This window comes from Lutjanus erythropterus, chromosome 22, assembly GCF_056507025.1.
Source record: "Lutjanus erythropterus isolate fLutEry1 chromosome 22, fLutEry1.hap2, whole genome shotgun sequence".
NCBI classification, from domain to species: Eukaryota; Metazoa; Chordata; class Actinopteri; order Lutjaniformes; family Lutjanidae; genus Lutjanus; species Lutjanus erythropterus.
Window position 1 is genome coordinate 6,052,359 of NC_139338.1, and position 26,437 is coordinate 6,078,795.

The 26,437-nt window shown below is 39.4% G+C and overlaps 1 protein-coding gene across 1 annotated transcript in view; it reads right to left on the minus strand.

Moving 5' to 3' along the window:
- The window catches only part of sbf1 (SET binding factor 1), an 80,751-nt gene that overhangs the window by 46,970 nt on the left and 7,344 nt on the right, over positions 1 to 26,437 (minus strand). Inside the window, exons 2-5 of the mRNA XM_084711058.1 lie at positions 5,685 to 5,770; positions 4,036 to 4,173; positions 2,499 to 2,627; positions 1,442 to 1,552 (exon numbers count right to left, since the gene is read on the minus strand). Of these exons, the coding sequence (XP_084567184.1) occupies positions 1,442 to 1,552; positions 2,499 to 2,627; positions 4,036 to 4,173; positions 5,685 to 5,770 (464 nt within the window). The remainder of the gene's footprint in view (positions 1 to 1,441; positions 1,553 to 2,498; positions 2,628 to 4,035; positions 4,174 to 5,684; positions 5,771 to 26,437) is intronic.

A 26,437-nucleotide genomic window follows, 5' to 3' on the forward strand; every position in this document is an offset into this window, starting at 1 on the left:
AGATGCTTTTGCTTCTCCTTACAGGGTTCCCACAACTAAAAGTAAAAATTCAGGTATCTTTCAAACATTTTCAGGGTCCATTTTCAGTCTTTTCTAGCATTTTACAGAACGATGACTGGGTGTCTGAGTGGTTAGTCTGAGTGGACTTTGCATCCTATCAGCTATAACCTGGCTGAGCGTGTGTAAAACAATTACTCTACGATCTCTAGACAAATAATTTCAATAAAATCCTTTTTTCTCCATATTTGATTTGAAGCTCAGCACTCTGCAAGCAATTCTGACTAGAAAACACATCAATAATCTACTATAAACAATATAAATTATACATTATATGATGTAAATGACCTGATTCCTGATACAGTGATTTTATCTGCTGGTTGTCCACGTAGGCACACACTAAGTGTGGCAGGTGAGGCTTGAGTTGAGTTATCTTTATTTTGTGACAAAAAATGCAAAAGCAATTAGTCTCTCTGACTTTTTTCTTTTCAGAGTGATATTTTTAGCATACAGAAATAAATGAACGAATAAACGTGAAAATAAATGTCTTTATATTTCCGCATGCATTTTAATGTATTACCCTTTATATTCCACATTTATTTTCTTATTCCTTTAGAGATTTGTTCTTTTTTATTCCACTCCTACGACTCCAGAAGTATTGAGTTAGTATCTCAGACATGATTTGTTAAGAAAAACACAAACATGTTGGTTTTGTTTATCTGTGGTTTTCTTCCAGGGCCAACACGGCTTGCACAGTGAGGATTCCTTCTAAGTCTGTTAAGTGGCACTGATCATCCACAAAGAGGACTCTGTGTTTTGTTTCCCAGTAAGCCTGTAACAATGAAAATGAATCGGAATGATGCTAATACATCTACCCTACTGTGTGATTACAGGACGGCTGACTGGGACATATATGACACTGACTCCCCAGGGACAGAGATCTGCTGTAAAAGCAGCTCCATGAAGATTAGTGTCAAATCACATGACTCTCTGTACATAGTATTCCATAAATTATTCAATTATGCTTGCATGAAGAAATACACACATACATACTGTATGCACATTATACCAAGGTCCACACCTCTCCAACAACAGCTAAAATGTTTCTGTTGCACCAAGCTAACATGGTTGCACGTTTAGCGATGCCAGCAGACTGAGCTAGCTGTCCATGCCATACTAGCAGGCTGCGGCAAGCTCTACACTGCTTACTATCTAAATGAGTTATGCTGCTGAGCAAGGCGCAGGGTGGCATAAGGAGTGTATATCCATCAGCAAAGCCAAGAGGAGTGAGACTGAAGAATGATGTCATAGTTTATTCTTCACCCTTGTTGAGCCGTTCACAACAGTCTTTAGTCTGTATGACATCAAACCATGATCTTTGACTTTTGGAGGACTGTGCAGTTTGTACAGGTGTTTAAGGAAGAGATGAGTGACCACTAGTTACCTGAGAGCCTCCAGCAATGGGGATGACACAAGTGAGGAGATTCCCAATCACTGTTTCCAAGGGGACAGACAGGCCATCTACATGGACGGTGTAGATCAGACCCAGACAGTTCTGTTCAATAAAGAGGGACACAGAGGTCAACACCATGTTTACAGTGAAAGAAATTAGTGATGGGTAGTAGGGCCTTAAATATTAAGTGATACGTAATGAACAATCTTTTTACCTCACAGGACACAGGAGTTGTAGGAGTTTGTGTTTGTTAGTTAGTGGTGTTATTATTTGAATCTGTGTTTACAAGTTTGTTCGGGTCTGAACTAACTTTACTTGCTGCAGATCAAGCCAGCAGTAGACCAGCAGCTCCTGTGTGCTGTGAGGTTAAGTGACTGTTTTTTTCAATGAAGTTTTGTGGCTATGAAGAGAGCATAAACAACAGCTTCAATTCCCCATCAGTAAAGACTGTCTAACAGCAAAATATAGTGGGGAAAATGTTGTAAATATAGCATACACTGAACGGATACTGACTAAAATCTGACTTAAATCACTGTTTGTGTTAAAGGAGTGAAATAATGTCTGAACACAAACACCCAATTCAAACCCAGTACAGGAAAATTGAAATAACATTTTTTTTATCCAATATGGGTCCAGAATTGTTTTAAAAATGTTTTATTATATATTTTATTTATTATGTTCAATAAAAATGTATTTTCCAAAATCTTGATAAACCTCATATGTAAGCAGGCGGACATTTCCTCTGCTCATTACTGTGCATAAATGTAGGCGTACTGTATGGCCTCAAGAGCCCTTCTGGTGCCAGCAGACACATAGAAACCTGCACAAAAAAGGTTTGCATGCAAAAAAACACTTCAACTCAACTGCTGCAACTCCATCCTCGAGGAGACATTGTGTTTATGAAATGCCTATTTATCTGAAATAAAAGCCATGTTACAAAGCATTTATTAGCAGAATAATGTTTACTTTGTACCATGTAAGAAAACCAATTATTGGTATGTTCAGTGTTGTGTTTTAGCCTCTGTCTGAGCTGAGACGTGTGTCGTACCCTGAACACCTCGGTGTAGTCCAGTCGGGACACCAGCACCAGGCTCTTGGGGGCAAAGACCTGAGCTGATTGGACGACAGCTGGCTCCTCATCCACCTCATCTGCCTCGCTGGTCTCAGCCTTCTGCAGCTGAACACAGAGAAGAATGGCTGTAACTGCAGTCGCATCATGTTGAGAGTAACAGTCCAAACTGTGGACATTAAAGGAAAACTTCACCCCAAAATCATACCTTGTTATGAGCAGTTTCACGTAGGAACTACTTACTTTCTAATACAAAGAAAGTAGTTCTGGTTCTACTGCAGGAAGAAAGTAGTTTTGAATGTATGTCTTTATATTTTCAATGTATTTTTGATTTTGAGGTGAACTGTCTCTTTAAATAATGTATTAAATGGAAGTAGTAAACACTGACTTTCACAAATTCACATGAATTGCACAAAACAGCATCTTGATTTTACATACATTTACCACAGCTAATATTAAAAACTGTGGCTGTAAAACAGAAAATAATTAATTATAATTATAATTAATTAATTTCCTATAAATTCTTCACAATAAAAGTCCTCTCTTATTTAGTGATTTAAAAGCTTTTACTATGAAGCGGCAAAATCAGGAAATGTTGCGTTTTCATCAACAGTAACTCAACACAACTTCTATACAGCTGAACTTGAAACAGTGAAATAATTCAGAAAGCTGAGCGTACAAACAGCAACACAGGAAAGAAACTAAACTTCAAACCACAGAGATTCAGTCAGAAGAGAACTGAACACACAGACACTTTTAAAGACTTCTTGCTCTCCAGCACACAAGTTGTGTCTCCTTAAAACATCCATGCTCGTATGTATATACGCTTGTTTGCGAGAGATAAAGACGGTTGTCATGGGTTAATCAAAGTGGACATGATTCAGCACATCTCAGCTCATTGTAAGTAGGAGTTTAAGAAAATATCAATACACTTGAGTACGGTGACATAATGTTTTGTGATCCTGTGTCGATTCTCAAAAACACTGTATTGTGATATTGTGATACATGATTTGTGGCAGTGGTTCTTTTTGTTTTGTGTTTAAACCTCCAACCACGAACTAGCAGTGTTGTTATCTATTTCCGCTGTTCTGATTTATAAAAAAAGTAAACCAAAGATTTCATGCACATGGTGGTGTGTTCTTCAGTCCACCTCTAGTCATGATTTTAACAATATAAAATACTCTGCAAGAAATAATAAGTTATGTTTGATATGTATTTTTATGCAAAAGAAGTTCAAATACTTTGTTGAGATGGCTTACACATAGCTCTAGACCTTGCCTTCATTTATTATTTAAGGATATATCGCAATATACTGATTCATAACCCCTGTATCATGATACGTATTGAATCACCAGATTCTTGCTAATGCACAGCCTTTGATATAAATGATCACTGAAATGCAAATCAGTGCATCCTGGTTTGACTCAGCGCAGCCAAGTCATGATGGAAAAGCCCCAGTTGTTGCTTAAGCATTGATGAAACAACCAAGACACTGAACAGGTGATGTCTGTCTCACCTGTGAGTTGTCTAGGCCTTCCCAGAAGGTGAAGCAGGCACAGTAGTGACGCTCTGAGTTAATGTCAGTCAAAACCGCTACAAAGAAGGTGGCAGGCTGCCGCTCAGGAACCAGCTGCCAACCGCTGGGCTGACAGAACTAGAGAAGAGGAAGAGGAGGAGGAGGAGGAGGAGGAGGAGGAGGAGGAGGAGGAGGAGGAAATGAGAAAGGTGAAAAGGTGATGGTTGAGTTGGGACAAGAGGGAAACAGGGAAATGTTGGTGATGGGAAGAAAGGGGAAAAAAAGATTAGTGTTCATACCAACATGAGTGACATATCAGACAGCAGCAGGTCACATGCTCTTACAGCACCTCAGGGTGAATCATAAAGGGCTGGGCTATTATTAACACAACATAACAGGTTCTGAAAACTTTCCATCTGCTTTAATAATGTGACAACAGCACCAAAGCTCTGACTAAACCATGAGAAAATATGTGAAAGTATATTTTACGCTCATTTCTAATCACAACGTAGTTGGTTTAAAGAAGTTGCGGTATGTCATTTTCAAATATTGACTCACTAAACACGAAATGTTAATGAAGCAATCCGTACTGTGGCGGTGTTGACTGAGGTGAGCAAACAATACAAAGTCAATATTAGGACTTTTTTGTTAAGGTATGACATTTATTATGTATAGTCATTATTCATTAAGTTGCCTCACTACAGTGATCATAAACTGGAATGTGTAAACATGTTACACATGCCATTTGATGGACTCTTTAATCTTAAGTCAGTCCACACCAAAACCACTTATGAAGCAATTTTCAGGCATCCATGTCATGTCTGATTCACAGAGAGGATATACTGTACCAGCTGACCTTTTAATCAATGTATGAATGCATGACAGGTGGCCTGCATTAATATTAGAGGTGCAGCAATCTGACTTTTTCTTCCCCATTACTGATATAATACAGGTGTTGTGTACTTGTAAATGTTTCTGCAAAAAATGATTAAGATGTCTCAATCTAACCTAAAACGAATCAATTATCTGGCATTTTGAGATACTTGATATTGGCTACACTCACAAGGCCAAAAAAAGCCTCATTTGTCAATGTGGCTGCTGTGGAACAATGCTAGCACTCTCTTGTGAACTTTGTGAGCTTTAGAGAGGTGGTGAAAAAGTTTGTTTGGAGCCTTTTACTATAACTCTCAGTCATCCTGCTGTAAACGTTTGACTAAATGTCCTCAGTGACTGTTGGCTTCCCTAAATGTTAACAATTTTCTCCATCCTAAATGTCAGCAACTCTAATCTAAAACCATTACTTGCTGGAGCTAAGTATATATTGTGTTATAATTTATAAAACCCTAATTCCAAAAAAGTTGTGTAAAACACAAATAAAAACAGAATGTAACGATTTGCAAACAGTTTTCAATTTCCTCTATTTTATAGGGCATAGCATTTATTTTGGTTTCTTCCACGCAAAATATGTTTTATTCCGTTTTTATATATTCTTTAACAAAAGCCTTGTTTGTATCCACATGTATCTCAAATTTGAACTGAATTTTGAGTGAATAGGCAAAATAGCCACTGGACCCTGGACCCTGACTGGATTAAGTGCCTTGTCGCAGCCACTGAGCTACACTGCAACATGCCTGGAAGTGTTGACTTACCAGCTCTATGCCTTGTGGGAACGGGCTGTCCTCCCAGTCTTTCTCAGGAAACCGCTGGAGAATGCGACCTTGACCTTCACCCTCCACTGCAGAGACACACAGAGAGGGGCAAATACACAGGTCAGTCCATGTTATTTTACACGGTTTGTTGTCTGTTTGTTTCTTTAAATGAGCTCCTTTGAGTTCTTCTAAACCACATCAGCATGCTGACGTTTGTTATTCTTCTTCTTGTGTTCTTGTATCGTTTGTATGTTGGTATACAGAAGTTCATATAATCATGTAGAAAGAAAATGTGTGTTTTGGTCTGTAGTCATAGAACAGCACATGTTCTCAATTGCTTTTGTGGCCTGATGTCGTTTTCAATACATGCTATATGCACTGAGATAACAGATCAAGATATTACAGTAATCAAACAGTGATGAGGAAGTTTAAAGAGAAAAAAAAAATATGGGATTTACTGGAAATCTTCTACCAGATATTAGACAGAACCGTAAACTCATTAGACTCCATTTCCATCAGAGAATCAGTCAACTCGGTGGAGTGGGCAGATTCAAAGATCTGAAATGTTTAACTGATAATCAATTTGAGTTGTGCTATTTTAGCTTTGTGCTTAAACTTTTACTATTTATGATTCATAAAAACATCAGACAATGAAATCTGGATCAGTATATCGATTGGTGACATCAGTCCACTATCCAATGAGTGAATTTCGTCAGTTGGAGTTGGAGCCAACTCTAATTGCTGTGTCACTTTTTTATCATTTACTTTAGCAAAAGAAAAAAACACTTTTAGGACATCAACTTGATCTATTGCACTTTATTTCTACATACAACATTCAAATTGTAAATTCTAAAACAGAACTAACCTCACAAAGCAGATATAATAGAAAATATTATAATATATAATATTTTGTTACAAAACAAGCAAACCAAAAGAGACAATTTGGGCTCTGGGAAATGGTAATTGATAGTTTTCACCATTTTCAATTAACATATGGAAGCCTATTTCTGCCAGTGAAAGAAAATCCCCATGGTAAGTCATAATTAGAAAGACAAAAAAAATTGTAATTATCAGATAAAAAGGTATAATCGTGGATTAAGGAAGTCAAAATAATGAGTTAATAGTCAATTATGAGATAAAAAGTCAAAATATGAGATTAAAAGTCAAAATTATGAGTTAAATTAATTTAGACTTTTTACCTCATAATTTTGTCTTTTATACCACATTGTTATGACTTTTGTATCTCATATTGATGACTTTTATTTCATCATTATGGATTACAATGAGAACATTTCTTTCTTTCACTGGCACCCACAGATTCATCATTGAAATTTGCTGCTTTATTGAGTTAGATATTATTACTGATATTATGTCACCCTGTGAATTCAGTACAGAGATTGGTGCAGGCCTTAAATGGTCTTTCTAATAGTGAAGACTTAATGCAGCAAATATCCTCCACCAAACGAGGAAGAATGCATATCTGACAACAATCCAGCTAACTATCAGTGCATCCAAGAATCACCTGCGTTTGCCTGCTTTGAATATCCAAATTACAACTTTGAATTTGACCAGGGTGGTGGCTGGTGTTTGTAGTGCCGATGTGGTCATCAAAGCTCATAGTAAACTATGCTGAAGGCAACAAAACAGTTGGCAGATTGAGCACGGGAAGTATTTACTAGTTACAGCTGTTCTTGTGTGTGTACATCATCAAGGTTGGTCTTTTAGATGAGTTCATATCAGCCTGTTAAACAGCAGTGAGATGTGTTAAAATGCTTATTTGCTGCTGGTTAATGAGGCCACTTCCACTGTTGGCCCGGGCCCGGCTCATCACAGCAGCACAATGACACAGCAGACTTATGTAACCACCACAAGCCTGTCTTTCAGCTTCGCTCCATCTGAAGCCCTGCAGGCTGCTTAATGGCAGCATTCATCAGCACAGAGAATACTCTCATCCTCCAAATACAAAGGGCGTAAATCTAGCATAAAACTGCACATAACAATAACAATCCCATGCTAAATAAAGGAGAGGTTTTCACCAGCATTTAGACCAAACCTGGACAGTTTGGACTAAACGCAGTCTCAGAGAAAACAACAGAGCCTGTGGGCCTTCACCAAGGGAACCAAAGTAGGAACACAGACACACCGAGACAATACACAAACAGAAAGTAGGCCAGCTCCCAAAACACGCAGGGAAATGCTAGTCATACCCTCTCCCTTGCAACCAAGGGATGTGTGGATGCTTGTGGGAGTGGTGCTCTGGGATCAAGTCATCAGAGACGAGAGGTTAATTTCGTTTTTGTTTGGCTCAACTTTCCTGAACCTCGACCTGCTCTAAAAAGTTCTTGCATGAATGAAAATCCCAGGAACTCGGAGAGGGAATGCCAATGAAGTGTTTCGGTTCTGCAGTTCTGGCTTTATTTTGATAATTTTCCTAAAGCTATAGACGATATGTGGGGTTGAAATGGAAAAAAGTTTATTCCACATGAGTAGGCGTCAATTAATCACGTATCACAGGCCCAAAATGCTTAATGCCATGTAAACCTGCTGACAAACAATATCCTTTAGGATATAGGTTCAAGGTGGACCTTCAACCTCAGACAAAATACATAACTACAAGAGGTCACTCACTAGACTGCAGATCTCCACCAGGCAACAGATGGTGAAGCACCTACTGCAGTGCCACCACAACTGCCAGATGCAACCAGCTGAGATTTACAAAGTTTTGAATTAAGTTTTTTATGTAGTATAGGTTTTTTAGCATTGTTATCGGGGTTCTAGATGATTTTTAGCATTGATAACAGCACTTCAAAGCTGGATTCCAAAACTTCTGAAAAGCATATGATTGAACAAGAGCCAAGGTTGTAAAAGAACAACGCTAGTGTTAGCATTAGCTTAACATTAGCCTTTCCTGCTTAGCATACCTCTGGGCTAACCCCGTCACTGCTTCAGCAGCTGGGGAAACAACGGATGAGACTTTTCTTAGTGTTGAGAAGCTGCAGCATTTATTAACCGACACAACTTGAACTGTACATTTACTGCCACAGTGACAACTTAGTGTTCAGTTAAAGTTCCTGCTCTGCTATGAGCATGTCACTCGCCTGCTGCTTGCTCTCCCTCACTTGGTCACAGCACACATTAATTTACTGCCCTATTCCTTTAAGGAGCTATCTTAGACTATTGACAGTATGTGTTAATAATGTTCAGTCAAACATAATTATTCAGGCAGTGGTGGTAAACCACCATCCTGTGGCAATGTGTTGCTTTCTCACAACAGTAAGAAAAAATCCATATTGTCACAGCCCTAACTGCACACATCACAACTGAGTATATACAATTAAAAATACATTACTGGTGTCTGCACTGCAAATTAGAGCACATCTGATTTTACTAAACTAAGCTCAACTGTACACAAACTGTACACTTTACTCAATAGAGCTATGAAGTCATTAACAGACACAAGCATGTAATAATTATCAAAGCAGGTGAAAATAATTCACTGCTTGCTGGTAAAAGGGATTTTGTTGTTATGACCCCTAAGCATGTGACTTAGACTATCCTCCTTCGTACACTGATGAATCATATGATGCAATATACCAGAGCTGGTGCATGCTGGGACTTGATGTCTGATGACATGTCACCTGGTGCAGCCTTATGTTATGGTCTGGTGTCAATGGATGACAAGGTGTAGGTGTGTCAAGAACATACACATACACACACACACACACACACACACACACACACACACACACACACACACACACACACACACAGACAAAATAGTGAGTGTAACAGTGCAAATCGAGGCGGGTGCAGAGTCACCATCAGCCAATAGTGAGGCAGGGTGGGGATTATTCAACCAGTTAAAGCAGAACAGGCTGCAGCTGAGGGAGGAGTGTGTGACAGAGCCAGAAAATGAGTGTGCTGGGAGTGACACAGACACCAGACACGCACTGCACTCGTTCCCCCTGAAAAAACTCCCAACACAAACTGAACCGGGAGCATTCCCTGCACTGACTGGACTGGTTCGTGGCTCAATAAAATAAGTGTCTACTTGTCACAAGAGGCCAATTTAATCTACTCCAGTGATGTCAAGAATATGTGCATGTATACTAAAGGAATCTATTGAATGTAAACATGACTTAAAGGCTTCCAATTGACTTCACAAAACCAGCAATTACACAGAGAAATGAGAAGGCGCAGAGCGAGATAGAGGCTGTGCCACGGTAAAAACTAATTACAACCACTCTATATTTCAACCACAACACAACTTTCAAAATATTTTAGTTACACTAAAGGATACTGTTTCCATTTGTGTGTGGCTAAAATTACAATGTATTTTTTTGTCAACATGCTGTTTCAGTGAATGTTCTAAGATACACTGTAGGCGGAGTCCTGACTATTGTCTTTTTTTATTCTGATCCTTTCTGGTGTGTTCTCTGTGCTTCAGCCGTTCTCTGAGTCAATGACAGAGCTATAAGCAATGACCACAGCCAGGGATAATCCTACCAGCAAAATACTAAAACCAAAACTTTTTCTTTTGGCAAAGGCACAACAACTTCTCTTGGGTTGAAAATGATCAGTACAATGGCAAATGGAACTATTTGTGCCATTAGACACACAATTTCCAAGTTCTCAGAATACAATAGTAACAAAAGACATAGTTTAATGACATCATGAAGTACCATGGGGTCATGGGAGTTGTTTTCTACACTTTTAAACAACCACCATTGTGATGAAAATCTATCTGATGTGACTTATTCAATTTACATTAAGTCATGTTCACCAACCTCCCTCCTGACTCTGTGACATATCCAACATAACCTGTGTTTTCTCAGGTTATAGCACTTGCAGCTAGCAAGGAAATGCTAACCTGACACGCCAGTATCTAAAATCAAACTAAATCAGATTTGGCATGTACATGCAAGCAAAGAGCCAGGTTTGCAACCAAAAAGATTCATTCATTTGGCTTAAATCTTTGCTAAACCTGACTCGTCTCTGCTGACGCCAAGCCTCCGATGGTCAATGATCTAGTGTGGTTTACAGTCAGTGGAGAATACCTGAAGCTGCAGGTTTACCGGCAGTGCCGACAGTGCTCAGAGGATATTCCTAATGCAGTTTTGGAGCACACTGCCAGCTTTGGATTAGATCATAAACTGGTATAAAATAACAAGTCTGTAACCTCTCATTTATGGCCTTTCTGGGCCATAAATCCATCACGCAACAAAAAGTGAAAGCAACTTCTGCAGTTCTAACACTTTCTGCCGGTCACTTTCTGCCAGTCAGTCTGCCTGGCAGGCAGTTACAGTAATACCTCCATATCAGCTGCTTGCAACTGGACTGGAACGACTCCTGGCATTAAACCAACGCCAGGTCAGGTGTGATGCAAAGTTCAAAAGGTGATAGATATGCAAGTGAAACCCTTGATGCAAATTAAACACTAACCCTTTGAACAGGTGCAATTTTAGGAGTGTTTGTACAGGAGGTACAGAAGCTCATTTTGAAATAACTTTATGCAAGCCAGTGTTCCAGCTTGCATAAGTCTCATATCTGCCTGGCTAGGCTAGTTTAGATCATTTGATTTTGTGATAGATATGGGCAGCTACCTACCACACAAGTCAGGGTTTCACAGAAGGAAGGACCCAACTGAATACTTAAAGATTAAGAGACTATATCAAGAGCAAGCTGTATTGCATAAAGCTCAAAAACACAACTCTTTACATAACACTTCAATTGTGGTTTAGTGATAAAAGCTCCTGGTCCAACAAACTGTTTGTGAAGTGAAATTAAACAGGCTACTGTGAGCACAGGGATCGTCAGGTGAGTGTGAGTGAGTTTGTTTTTTTCTAAAGATGAACTCCTCCTCAGCTCTTACAGGAACAATATACGTTTAGTTTAGTTCTAACAAAAAGCCTCTATAAAATCTGTTTCTGGCAAGTCCAGATATTATCCAGATTGGTTTTAGAAATTCAAAAAATTTGCTGCTTCTCGCTGCGTCACACCTAAAACCACGCCTGTAGCTACCAACAGTCCCTCCTAGGACACTGATCGGCTGCACCACTTTTGGTGTGGACTCAAACAGAAAACTCAAAGACTGGCGAGATGGATTCTTGCATAATCTTGCACATCCAGCTGCCTTGCAAGGTAACTGAATTAATGCAGTTTAATTGTAACTATAACAGTTTTGCTAGCGTTATCTACGATCTCAGCATAACCTAACACAAACTTTATGAACTACAAGGAATACAAGGGCTTTATTGTTTTCAAAGGCTCTAACTCACGCTGCTTCCTCACCCACACACATCATTCAGTGGTTGAACTGACCAGGGATCAGATAAACACTACGGCAGCTCAGTGCATCCTGTATTTGTCTGTACATGTAGAAATGTTTGAGCCGTTATTTCTTGGTAGCTGAATGAGATGGCTCATTTCAGTGTGATTTTAGTGTAACATCAGCTGCAGAGAACGAATCTCAAGTATTTCAGGCAGCAACCATGGACATTCAGCTGTGATCAAAGCCAAGACATCATGTGGTCACTCTAACACACCAAGTCTGAGTTCTAGCACATATTACCCTCAACTTCATTGAAGATATTGAAGTGATACAGGTGTGAGATTACATTTTATACAGCTTTCATCAAACTTTTATACACTGTATATTGTCTGAAATGTTTCTACAAGCGTACAAACAAACAGAATAAAAACAAGATCGACCATAGGAGCTCAACCATTCAGGACTGTCATGCTTTTTGGGATTCATTACTGTAGCTGGAATGTGTCTTTGGCCGTTCAGACTGCTTGGATCAAGCTACCCGTTATTAAATCTAATTTTTTCCAGCTCCTGCAGAAATACTATTGCGTGTCACTGGACTGATCCGCTGATTATTGGCAGAGCAGTGTGCTACAAAACACAGCAGGCTGCACAACAAACCCTGATGACAACTGCACAAACACTCAAGAAGCAAGCTTTGTCCTTTTGTTTTAGAAAGAAAAGTGCTGTTTAAGCAATAAAGTCTTGCTCTAGTAAGTATCTGTGATAACAACACGGCAGCATTGAGCTTGTATTGTGGCCTGCAGGGCGCTCTTTGATTTTCTCATGTCAGAAGCAGTGAAATAATGTGAAAAAAATTATATGTAGCCTTAATTTGACAGTTTGTCCATGTTTGTTCAAGCAAGGCAAAATTCAACTTGACCAGTTCTTTCTGCTAACATGCAGTACAAAAAATAGGGCAGGAATCCCTATGTTATCAAATCTAATTATTCATGATAAAACCTGCAGGCTTCCTGCCATGTGGAATTAAATTTGAATTTTGTAAATAAAGTGACAGTTCTGTACCTGGTACAGTGTGTGAATTTAAGAAGCACACCCATATCGGTATTGGTGGAAAGACAAAGGTGGCACGGAGTGAAACCACAGCTAATTCATGACCGACGATGACGAAACAGGAAAAAAGCTGTTAAAAATGTTTAAACAAACACCACTAATTGTTTGTAGACAATTCTGCAACTACAGAGTGAAAGAGATAAGCTGCGTTTCATACACGAACAACGTGTCCACCTGTAGACTTACACAATTTCAGTTTGCTCAGAATGCTAATGTCACGATCAGCTGTTTGAAGTGGACGATGATGGGAAATCATTCAGATACCTGTATCAGAAAATGATACTGTATCATGTACAATGATAAAACGCAACAAAGAATGTGATTACATTGTATTCTGTGTTGTAATATGTCAGTTATTACGTCTCATTAGAGTGATAGCTAGGTTGCCCGTGGCTGGCATATGACAGCATTGTATGACAATCAAAAATTTTCTAACATTTTAAAACAAACAACTATTATCGATTAAACTAAAAAATAATCAACTTATTTTGGTTGAAGCTGTTACATGCTGCAATGTGTCGCTCAGCAGCTCCCATTCGTTAGACCTGATCACTGCTCCGCTCCGTTAACATCTTGACTTTAGTCTTTGGTGATGCTGTAAAAAGTATTCGCAATACACTTCATGTTCTTCTTGCAAACACAATTATTTAGACTGAGGTTGGGTGATTGGACGAATCTATCACCTTTATATGATGGGTTGAATCCATTTGCGGTTGGATTTTTTGGCTGATGGGCAGACGAAGATATTATCAATCGCCAAGAGACAGGCTGGCGATGGTCGGCTGGAAAATTTTAACATATCGCCCAACCCTAATTTAGACATTAAATCAAAAAATGCTGCAACTGCTGACTTTTGAGAAGATGAAGTTTCTCCCTTACAGGAAAACTTATGTGTGCTGTAGACACTCTGGGTGCTGCATTGCCCTTACAGCTGAGTTGCGCCTTTTTCGCTCCGTCAACATCACATTGTTTGCATTTAGAAAGTAGATTTTTTTTTACTTTTATGAAACAGTTCAGAATCTTTCACATCCACATTGTGATGCGTTTCAGAATCGAGTATTTCCCCCACCCCTACCTCCGTGTGGACTGGATAATTTTATCCTGCAGCGTCAACGACTTTCAAACTCAAGGCTTCACTGTGGTGTTCAAGTCTGAAAAAAATCCACCCCAAATAATTGTGCCTGTCCAGATAAGTGTTGGACCAATCGATGCACATCAGGGGGCTCTTTGATTATTCTGTGGTTCTGCACTTCTTCATTGTCCTCAGTTTCATGAATAAATTGCATGCTATGTTTTTATTTTTTTTTCAATGAATCACTCCAAAGAGGACAGGTGTTCTACAGTCAGGGACGCTCAAGTTGACAATGAGCCAGGCCTGGAAAGTTACAACAATCCACATTGCCAACAACAGAATCAGACTAAAATCTGCACTTGATATGGATCTCGTCCATGTCACACCCACTGCTTTCCATTCACATTCAGCTGAATGACTCGAGACGTGGCAGAGCGCCAACAGGCTGTGTGCAAAGGAGCTGCCACACACACACACACACACACACACACACACACACACACACACACACACACACACACACACACACACACACACACACACACAGCAGTGATGCACAGACATATCGTGTCCAGTCATACTATATGGTGGTGATTTCAGCTTCAACTATCAATGTTTCCTGCAGATTGGCATCTGGAAGTTGTGACATTTTTACTCATGTTTTATTCAACAACCCTCATCTTTAATTAAGCACTCACTTCTTTCACTGCAGTGTGGCCTAAAGAGGTCACACTTCATCACATTATCAAACACTTCATTTCACTTGGACCACCCGCTGCTGCTGAACACAGTCCTGAGCTTGATATTCAACGCTAAAAGTGCAGAAAAAAGAATCGGTGTTCTTCTTACCATCAAAACTAATCACAATTAAAGTCATTTAGTTGTGGTTCATTTTTATTTCCTTTTAAGCACAATCACACAGCTCAGGGTAAATGCATTTGGCAGCAGATCTGGCAAACATCCACACTGGGCGTGTGTAAGCAGCAAGTGAAAAAAGTTAGAGCTCTGCAAAGAGCATTGCTGTTTAGGTAGTAGTGAGTCTGCAGGCATGACCGCATAACAGAGCTGCTGATAATGTAAGCTAATTATTTCCAAAAGCTTATTATCCGTCTGCGGTGTGAGAGGAATGTGAAATGAGTGTCAAATTCTTCAATCAGCTAGACCTGTTGTGTAACAGCAGCAGGTTATTTACTGGAAGGCTATCAGTTTCATTTAGAGACTTGATCATTATCTCTACACCTTATATGACACAGTCCACGTTTGTACACAATATCAATGGCACCTGATTGCCTTTGCTCCCTCTGTCTGACCCTCTGTCCTCTTTCAGCATGTATTTTTGAACTTCCTCAAACTCAGGATATGACCCTGAACTCTACATGGAGGTTTCCATCAGTGCATCTTGCATCTATTTTCCAGTCCATCCAGGATTTCACGGGCTTTTTTGGGGATTGTCTAAAATGCCTGATTTCACGCCAGCTTTTCTAAAAAATTGTGATGCATGTAGCGATGTTTGTAGATGTTTTTTGCAAGGAAATTACAGGAACAAGTGCTGGAATAGTAAATTAAGACGTTCATGTGTGGGGGTATACCACAAAGAAGCAAAATCTTTTTTGAGCTCAAAGTCAAAACCAGCACAAATTCTAAAAACATAAAGTGTAGAGCGCATTTATAAATGTCAATAACAATGATAAAACTCTTCAGTATCTGTGACAAAATAAAAAATACAAATACAACAAAATAGTAAATAATAAAACACTGAGTCTGAAACATACAGGGATGATTTTAGCATGGGGGACTCTTGTGATTGCTGGAACTTGCGGGAAACTACATGATTGGTCAAATTTGCATAAAAGTGGCAGTGATTGAACAAATCTGCAACGTCATGCAGAATTCATAGGGACTGGCTGTGTTTGCATTAGCTGTTGTGATTGCGACATTGCAGCCTCCTGGAGGGAATGATTTTCTCCTGAACACACTATCTTGATGCAACAACAAAAATAAAGTCCTACTGACCATGCTCTCTCACAGAACTGTGCAGACTGACATGCAAAGATCTGCACAGATCTACGCATATCACACTCATAATCTCATCTCCTCATTTCCAGCAAGGATGGATGCCTCCACAGTTATGCGGACAAAAATGCATTAACAAAAAAAAAACACATCTGACCGATGTGAAAAGAACAAAACACTTGTATACCAAACTGGTAATTCTTATAAGGCTTCTGTACTGTAGTGCACTGTTTGTAATTTCATCCACCTCATGACTTGAACAGAGAGTAACAGCAGCTGTGTGTTCACAGTGTGAGCAACACAATCAGCAAGTCACAATCAGTGCATTCCGCTCCTACAGTGCTGAGCAACCAAACAGACTCCCGTCAATGTGCAGACTGTCATCAGGCTTTTCTAAGCAGCCAGTAACAGCCGAATCACACTTCCATTCTCCCTGATTTGCCAAGTTTTCTGTTCACTTTATAAGCTATCATTGCTTTTGGACGGAAACTTTACATCTTTTGTTTTTCCATATATCAATGCTATTAGTCACTCTTAACACCTGCCACAATGCATTTTTCACTTATTTTAAGTTTAACAGGGTTTTTTAAAATTTCCTGGAAAGAATAATTCTGGTGACTGAGAGACGTTTATGCTAGGGCTGCAGCTAACAACTATTTTCATTGTTGACTAATCTGTCCATTATTCTCTCAATTAATTATTATTATATACCTGAGACAATCTTGTCACTTGAAACATGGGTCCAAACATGTGGAGTACACAGATGGATGCTTTAGTTTTATTGCCATCCAGTAATGAGCTTGTGGACTGCAAACACCTTGTCTCACTCTCCTCTTCCAAGCATGTAGGTGAACCTACGGTGGCCGAAAAACTCGCAAAAGGCGAGCCAGTATTTGGTTTGTCCTTTCTGAGTGACTGTAGAAACTAGGGCTACACAATTAATCAAAATGTTATCGAAATCACAATGTGTCTTTCTGCAAATCTGAAAACGCAGGAGGTGCAATATTTGTTAGAGGAAAAATGTGTGTCAAAACACTTTGTTCAGCCCTAGTAGAAACATGGTGGTGCAACATGGCAGCCTCCATGGAAGAGGACCTGCTCCCTCTGTAGGTATAAAGTGCTCATTCTGAGGTCATAAAAATACTTGCAATTCTTATTTTCAGGTGACCATACACCAATGAAAACATATTATATTCCATTTCTACCATATCCTCCCAAGAAATCCAACAAAATCACACACTGGACCTTTAAAAGAAAAAGAATGCTTTAATTACTGCTAAGTAAAAAATCTACCTTGCTGTAGATCAGTGTCACAGATACAATCAGAGCCTCATGCCAGCCACAATAAACCAGAACAGAGCAACCAATCAACACAATTGTGGCACCACTGAGGCTCAAAATCTGATCTTGAAGCACGTTGCCTCATACAAATAACACACATGCTAAGATAACCTGGTCAAATAAAGGTTACAAAGGAACAACTGGAAATGGGAAAGACAGAGGCAGGCCTGAAGAACATGAAAGGCAGGAGCAGGGGAGGAAATGTGGGTCACACATAGTGGATGTGTGTCTCTGTGTGTGTGTATGTGTGCATGTGTGCCGGAGCTGGCGATGACTCCTCACACAGATGACTACTAGCAGTGATGCTCTGTGACACAGAATGGAAGGAGGCCGACAGGTCATGTGATCATTGAGTGATGGCAGTCAGAGTTGAAGTAAGTGTGTAGCTCAGTGTGTGTGTGTGTCATGCTCTTGGTGCTGAACCAGACCACAGCTTCTCGTTTGCAGGCTTCCAAACCACAGTGACACGACATCAGGCGGTTTCCACGGTGACTGCAGCAGGCAGGACAAAAGAGCTCTGAGCCTTGTGCATTTCTTGTGTATCTTTGTGTGCACAGACAGTACACAGACAGTGTGTGCAGATTTTCAGCTATGTACAAAATGAGACACACTATTTAGTCAAAAAAAATGCTCACTCCTGCGTATGATTCTGAGAAAGGAAGTTTACTTATTACCGATGATCAGATGTTTTTTTTTTTACTCACAACCCAAAGACTAAGTAAAGAAACTAGAAAACAATCACATTTAAGAAGCTGAAATTCGATAAACTCAAACCAATTTATTGATTACCAAAATAGGCAGTGATTAATTTAGTAATCCAGTAGTAACAGATTAATCACTGCAGCTCTAATGCTAACTTAAATGTGCACAAAAATTATGATGGGCCCTGCTGATCACACACACAGTGACAGGCACACACTGCATGTTAAGTGGGATCAGAGTGTACATGAGATGAGAGCTGCCATCACTGCAATACTTCTTACAACAACAGCATCTGCACAGTGTTAAGATAACATCTCCAGAAACATTCATAGAGTTAAAGTCCTTGGGTGTAAACACACAAAACTATGACATCAGAATGTTATATCATACCACACCCTTTGCTGTCCTCCCAGCTACACACATTTATCCACATATGAATGCATGGACACACACTTGTGCACTTTCTGATGCACACACATGCAGGACCGTCCTGTTGAGTAATATGTAGGACTGAGTCACTCTCTTATTAAAAACAGATACAGACTGAGGCTCCTCACTGGGTCAGAGGCAACACACTACGGTTTTGTGTCACTGAACTCCACACAGAGGATCAACACATAAATAAGTAACACTTGACATTCAGAGCTGTCTGAGTTTGGTGTCAGATGACAGCGAAGATGATAATCCTGCATAAATAAATGAGCCAGTCCGTGTTAAAAAGTAACTGAGTGAAGCTGCCATTTAGGAACCAAATAGCAGGCTGAAAAAAAAAATCCTGCTCCATCTGGCAACCGCCGTCGCCCTGGAGACAATGTGGGACATTTTCTTTGTGCAAAAGCTCTTCAGCAAACTCACATCCTTCCTGCAAAACTAATGCCCCTCCTCCTCTCTACCACCCGAACCCCCAAAAACAAAAAAAGAAAGGCTTTCCAGGAGAGGAAACGGCCTCAGAAAGAGAGAGAGAGGGACACAAGAGTTTAATGTATGTCAGTTTTAGGTAGTAGGTTGTTTCAGATCTTTCTGAAATCCAAATGTCACAGACTGATGATTAATAACATGAGCTTTATTTCTTCTCACTTCTCATTTCTACAGCCTACAGGTGTCTGTCTGCAAGAGTTCTCTGGTTTAGTCTGAGCTACCAAACAGACTCAATAGAAAGGGGAAAGCTGCCAATGTTCACACAGCACAGGCCATCTACTTTCCAGTCACTCTGGCCAGTGTTACTGACTAACTAAAGTATATCCAGGATTCAACTTCCACTGAACACAGACAGACCTTGGCTTGTTTAGTCATTCATATCCTGGTCCTTAAAGATACTGTAAAGCAACAACAATACATGTGTGGTCTGAGTTTATCACACCACAGAAATGTGTTATAAACCGCCCAAACAAATTTGAATAATAAAAAAATGCTAAGTATATGAAATTAGGTCTCAAAATCATAAAAAATGAGCATATTTCGGAACAGAACATGGTGACTGAACAGAACATGACACTAACAAAAAGTAACATTTGCATTTTGGAATATAAAACATCTTATTTAACAGACAATTCAGTCCAGGCATGATGGGAAATGTTAGGCACACAAAGCCTTGTTTGGATGAACTTACTGCATAATACAGTTACTCAACAATTCCTATAGCCATTTCAAATTAAAAGCCCTGCAGCATTTCAGTGGACAGTGCAGGTTCATTATGAGGTGGTGAGAAACACTAATATTACACTACATAAAGAACTAAATACAGTTCATTTACATTTTAAATTCATGGTTTGTTTTGTATGTAGATGTTATGGCAGTTCATTCTGTACTTTTCTAAGTTTGGGTCTAGAGATTAAAACATTTGGGAACCCTTTCTTTACTGAATAAAATAATGTACAACTCCAAGAACAAAATGCCAGGGAGGGTAGATTGCACACTGCAGAGAAAATAGAAAGAAGCTTGGAGAGCTTGGCCAGCATGTTAGCAGGCAGCATGCCAGCTACAGGAGTTCACCAACCAGCCCTCTGAGGAGTCCCTATATGTCAGCAAGCACTACCTATTTTGAGGAGACATGCAGATAAGGGTTACGGTGCCAAATGCAAGTGGTTGACACTATGGTCTGGTGTATAGCAGTGTTCGCCTACAGGTAACCAGTAAGGAGGCTGCTTGTAACATAGTTACTGAATTTGCTTCAATGTGATCAGCTACCAGAGAGTGTAGCAAAACCAACACTGCAAAATATTTAAATGTTATTATCTCACATAGTTAACAGTCAGCATGAGGGGGAACCCCAGCAGCCTTATAGTACTACGACACTTTTGTATTACAGTATGAGCCCCAACATGATGAGCAGGCTGGATTTAACAGTGAGATGAATTTGTCATATTTATGTTTACATTGCCTAAACTACATTTAAGAATATAACAGTAACCAGGGTTGGGAGAGTGACTTTAAAAATATGTTCCAACACAGTTACTAATTATCTGTTAAAATATGTAGTTAAGTAGTATCAAGTATCACAATATGAAAGTAATGTAACTTGATTGCTTTTGAATTACCTCAATATAAAATATGGTGAAATTGTTTTGCCTAATATAGTGTTTTTAGGGCTGCAATTAACTGTTATTTTCATCATCGATTAACTGGTTGTTTATTTTCTCAATTCATCGATTAGTTGTTTGGTTCATGAAATGTCAGGTGGTGAAAATGGTGAAAAGGTTGGTCAAAGCTCAAGATGTTTTGTCCACAACCCAAAAATACTCAGTTTACTGCCAAGACAAAAATTGGTGAAATTTCCACCCAGTGAAGCATAGAGGCCATGATAATGAATTCCCAGCTGTGTGCACTGTGCATGGTAGCATATCATTCTTTATGTTAAAATTGTAATCCTACTAATAATCACAGTTTTTACTAAATGTATCTTTAGAAAAAACTGTTTTTTTTATCTGCAACTGTAATGGAATACAGTTACCTTTTTTGTATCCACATTACATAATCCCATAACATGTGATCCATTATTCTCCAAGCCTGATAGTAACATAGTTATGAATCACTGGGGTTCACTAGTGCAATAATCATACATGTAATTGACTTAGAAGAAATGTATTCTGGAGGACAGCAATAAGGGAGCTGCATCTCTAAAAGTGTTTAAATTCAAGCTTTTTCTGAACTACGTGTTGCCTAGAGACACATCTAAGAAGTCAATAAAAAGGTCAAGAAGAGGCTGGGAGCTCATTTTGTGTGAGGTATGTATGTGTGCCAGCATGCAAAGAGAGTCAAGGGGCCAAAATGTAACACCAAAGCTGGTGTGACGTCCAAGAGTGACATAAATTGAGGGAAGTATCCAACACTCCCTGGTAGATGACAATCACATGATGATGCAGGCACATGGCCTGCATGCTGACATGGTGCTGTCACACATCAAATTCAGTCTTGTGGCTCTAAAGGAGCTTTAAATGGACAAGGGGAGAAGGGAGGATGACATAATGGTGAGGGACTTGAGAACATTTTGCTGGTATATGAAATAATTGGCTGTGCACAAACAGCTTGAGGACGTCAAGAAGATGTCTTTCAGTCATACAAAAAACACATTGAGACACAGGAAATATGGTCTTAATGCAAGCAGCTCCTCAAGAAGAAGATGCAAACAAGACTTCCGTGTACTGCCCCAGAATACTGCAACAGGAAACCTGATGGGATGTGGCCTAATGCTACTCAATCACAACTTATCTTGTGGCTCCCAGACCTTTGTCTCCACTCAGCAATACATTAACATCCCTCTAATCATTTCAACCAAACACTCCTCTTGCTTCCTTTATCACTTCTACTATATTCCGACACCAGATTGAATTCGGTTGCAAATTAAGCCGAAAACTCTTTCTCCTACCACAGCATCAGTCACCCACACACATGGCCCGGAAATTACATCTTGTTACTTGGGCAACCAATAGGCAAGAAACAGACGTGTGCATGTCTCATAACCAAACAGGAACCAGACTGAGAGACAGTAAAACAATGGAGGCAGACACTGTGGTTTGACTTTTTCTGTCCTATTTGAATCCCCAAAATAAATGCTTCAATATTTCTCCTCTACAAACCCCCTAAAAGCACTACATGCATGCTACCTGTGTTTGCTGGCAATATACTGGCAACATGAGCTTCATTCGTACTGTAGAATGTGCCTGTACGATGTCTTAAAATAAGTTTTAAGCGTAGAACACGTGTCATCAGGAGCAAAACTGCCTCAGTCATCATGTTTGGTGGTTTTATTCAACTCATTTCATTTTCTTTGTGCACAAGAGACGAGTGAGTGATAAAACGTAGTACAGTGCTCTTCATAGGGAAGAACAAGAAATGCATTTAGTCTCTCTCAATGCATATGTAACCTTGTGCCGCTGCAGCCTTTATGTTAATAATAACAGCATTCAGTTCAGACTTGTGCCGTGTTGAAAGGTTTGTAAGATTGCAATCATTATTTTTAGTTGACTCAGGTGCTTTTTCAAACATCAGGCCGGCATTAAAAAGTGCCATCACATTTAACTAACCAGGACTAAGTCTGAAAGGGGCTACAGTGGTGAATAGTGCTTATTGATACCTACACTTAATGATACACTTAGACTGCAAAAAATAAAGACATGACATGAAAAGATGTGAAAAGATTCAACAGTCTTGTAACTGAGGAGAGAGGCTGTGATCACTTTCTGTCTGAAAATAGCTGGAAATATTAGCAACCATAAGCAATACAAAATTGGTTAAGCTGTATTTTGGTTGGCAGGACAGTTCACACCAAGTTCAAACTTGGCTAACTAGTGATTAATGCTATGCTAGCTATTCACACATTAATGTTTTTTTTAACTTGCCTGGTTAGGTAAGTGGGTCAGAAAGCTACTTGCCAAATTCAATTTTTACTTGTTTTATTTATTAAATATCAAAGTTAATCATCACATTTAATCAAGGCTGCAACTAACTATTACTTATTTTCATCATTGATTAATCTGCCCATTATTTTCTAGATTGATCAATCAATCATTTGATCTTATAATGTTAAAAAAAAAAGAGGGTTTGAAAAATGTCCATCCAAGTCCACAGTGATGTCTGTACATGTCTTCTTTTGAAACCCCAAAATATTCAGTTTACTATGATAATATTATGAGTTGATTTGATGATACTGTGATCTTGGAGAGGATCTCAGAGATGCTTAAAACTTAAAAAAAAAATACTTAAGTGGTTAATTATTTATCAAATTGTTGGTGCTTATTTTTCTGTCAACCAGTCGGCTTATTGTTGCAGCTCTTGTTTAATTTTTATGCAAGAAAATGAATCAGATTGAAGACAAAGTGTGACAAATTTTTCATAATAAACTTGGTGACAGCCCTCTGTCATTTTCCCTCATCTAGCCATGAAGAGCGGGTTTACCTTCAGTTTCATTAGGTTTAACAAAGTGAGCCAACATTTGTAGCCCTGTCAGCCATGATTGCAACGTCTAACATCTGCAACATCTGCCTGGCACTGGCTGCCTTGTCATCATTATGGGAAACAGTTAGGAGTTTGAAAATGCCAGCTACAGTAGATCAAATTAGAGTTACATTATAACAACAGCAGCAGCACCTTTTTGTCCAGGAGCTTCAATATTTTGATACTGACCAATTAGGAACCAGTACCACTTTTGTACCAGCTCTTGATATGCACCCCAAATGGTGATGTGACAACATTAAAATGCTACACCGTACAATAAAAGTCTGCAACTATTGTTTGTTATTTTAAGTGAAAGTTGAATATGTTTATCATAAAATAAAAGTGAAACGAAAGTTATACATTGAAAGACAGACCTACTAACAGCATGATACAATATTTTGGTCACATCTCCCAGTCTTAGCAGTTGACACCAAGAGTGTTCAACAAATCTAAAGCCCTGGGCTTCAACAGCAATCTTTTTAACCTTCAAACCACATAGACCTCTTTGTGGGGGGAGGGGAGATCAGCAAGGATGTGCCATAAATACAGTACAGTGATAAGGACATCAAACCAGGTCTGGACCAATAACTGTCCTTTAATCTGCATATTCAAACCAATCACAGGCTACACATAAGATTAGAGCGAGCACAGCGGGGGTCTGGGAGGCAGATTTCCTTTTTTACCATTTTTTCTGAAAGACAGATTTGACCAGGAGGCCATCTTAATAAAGATGAGGCTTAATCTTCTACCACCAGTCACTCATATAGTGTTTATGCTGCATTTATTTAGCCATCATGGAGAAAATATTCAGAAATCAGCTCCCAAAGCAGGGCCCAAAATTAGCACCAGCCACAGGCTAAATGTTGGGGCCAGGGGACACAAACGTTGCACCCTGTCCGAAAGCTAAGAGAAATGGCAAGTCAGAGTGAGAGAAGAACTTACAGGTTCTGTCCTACATACAACAAATTCTCATTTAAATCCCCCTGACATCTGTAACTACAACAATAAGTCAAATTCATTGTAACTGACCCTGTATGTGTACTGACCCACATGTTTTCATATCTTTCAATAAGGTCAGTATCTTTTTTAAAAAAAATATCAAAAGTTTACCTCCTAGAATTTGAGTTGAGGTGCACTGAAGACCACAAAACATAATTTTTAATTAAATTATTTGTTATTGGAGTTTATATTAAACACACATCCAAAAATATTATCTCTATTTAATAAGGTTAACAAGCAAAAAGGGCAAGAATATTACTTGTATAAGCAGGATAACATGGCACAAACAGGGTGTTGCAGTGATGTGGTTTCCACAGCAGCCTCACACAACCACAGCTACTAATCCCTACAACCCCCTATCTTCAAATCCAAACTGCTCCGGACACGCTGGAATCACCCCTCGGGGATTTGAACGATTGCTCCCTGGTGCACTGACAGGCTGGCTGAGAGCAACACTGACTCAGCCTTTGTCCTGAGAGGGGACAGAGAAATTCTTCGAATTCCAGGGAAACCATCAAAGCTCCAAGGAAGAGGGCATCCCTAACACCCCCCCCCCACACACACACACACACACACACACACATACACATACACATACACACAGTTTCAGTGTACTGATCATGTGGACACGTATTCTAGGGCTATAAAGAGCAAAAAAAAAAAACTGTGGACACCTTTGTTGAAGTCCACCTCAAAAACAGTGAATGTGATTTTAATGCAATGAATCTTTAAATGCGCTACTTGATCTCTCAATCTAAATCTAGGGCGTTAGACCAAGTTAGACCAAGCCCTCTGTTACCCCCTGGGGTGCAGATCACATTTACTTTGCAACTGACACACACACGCAGACACAAAAAGTTGTCCCACACAGCAGCTTTGGATTACAATTTGACTATACAGGATATGACAGAGGAACACGTGTCTGCCGACGGAAGCGGTCAACAGGCCCTGCTGTGTGTACAGCATGCGTATGTATCAGCATCCCCACCCCCAGCAAGCACGCACACACACGCACACGCACACACACACACCCTGGTCTGTATCTGTGTAGTAGGAATGAGGGAATGAGGGCAGCGTTGGGGCCCTGGGGCCACCGTGTTCCTCATGAATAACAAGTATTCAGCACAGCAGACAGACTGCTGTAATGCAGACACATATACACACACACACACAGAACAGAGGCAACATCACAACAGTGATACGATGGAGGCACCGTGACAGCTATCTGTGAAGGCTGCAAACTTCCACAGTTATGATGCCATTTTTTGCTTTTTTGCCACGATAGAAAGTGTTGATTTTAACAGTAAATTTAGTTTAGTTTTAGTCATATTTTAGTCATCTGAATTGTTTAAGTTTTAGTCTACTTTTAGTCGATGAAATCTAGATTAGATTTAGTCACCTACAATCCACATCCACTAGAACATTTCTCCAGAAAATCAGTCACTTTTTTGTGTGCAGCATCATATTCATTCATGTTGTTAGGGTTGAACAATTGATCAAAATTTTATCGAAATTGCAATGTGTACGAGGCAGGATGCGCAATATTATATTTGAATATAAATTTGAAATGTGTGTCAAAATACTATTTTAAATTAAATACTGTGGTGCTGCAGAGGTGTCCTGTCAACACATCATTCTCTAGACTTCAGAAAACATCTTTGTATAGTACAGATTCCTGAAATAAATAATACACCATATCATATTAATGTGTTTTTCAATGAAAATGAGAATAATTATGTAAAAATTATCCTTTCCTCTAATATCGCAAATCATATCACACATGCAATATCAGTCACAATAACTGCAACTAGA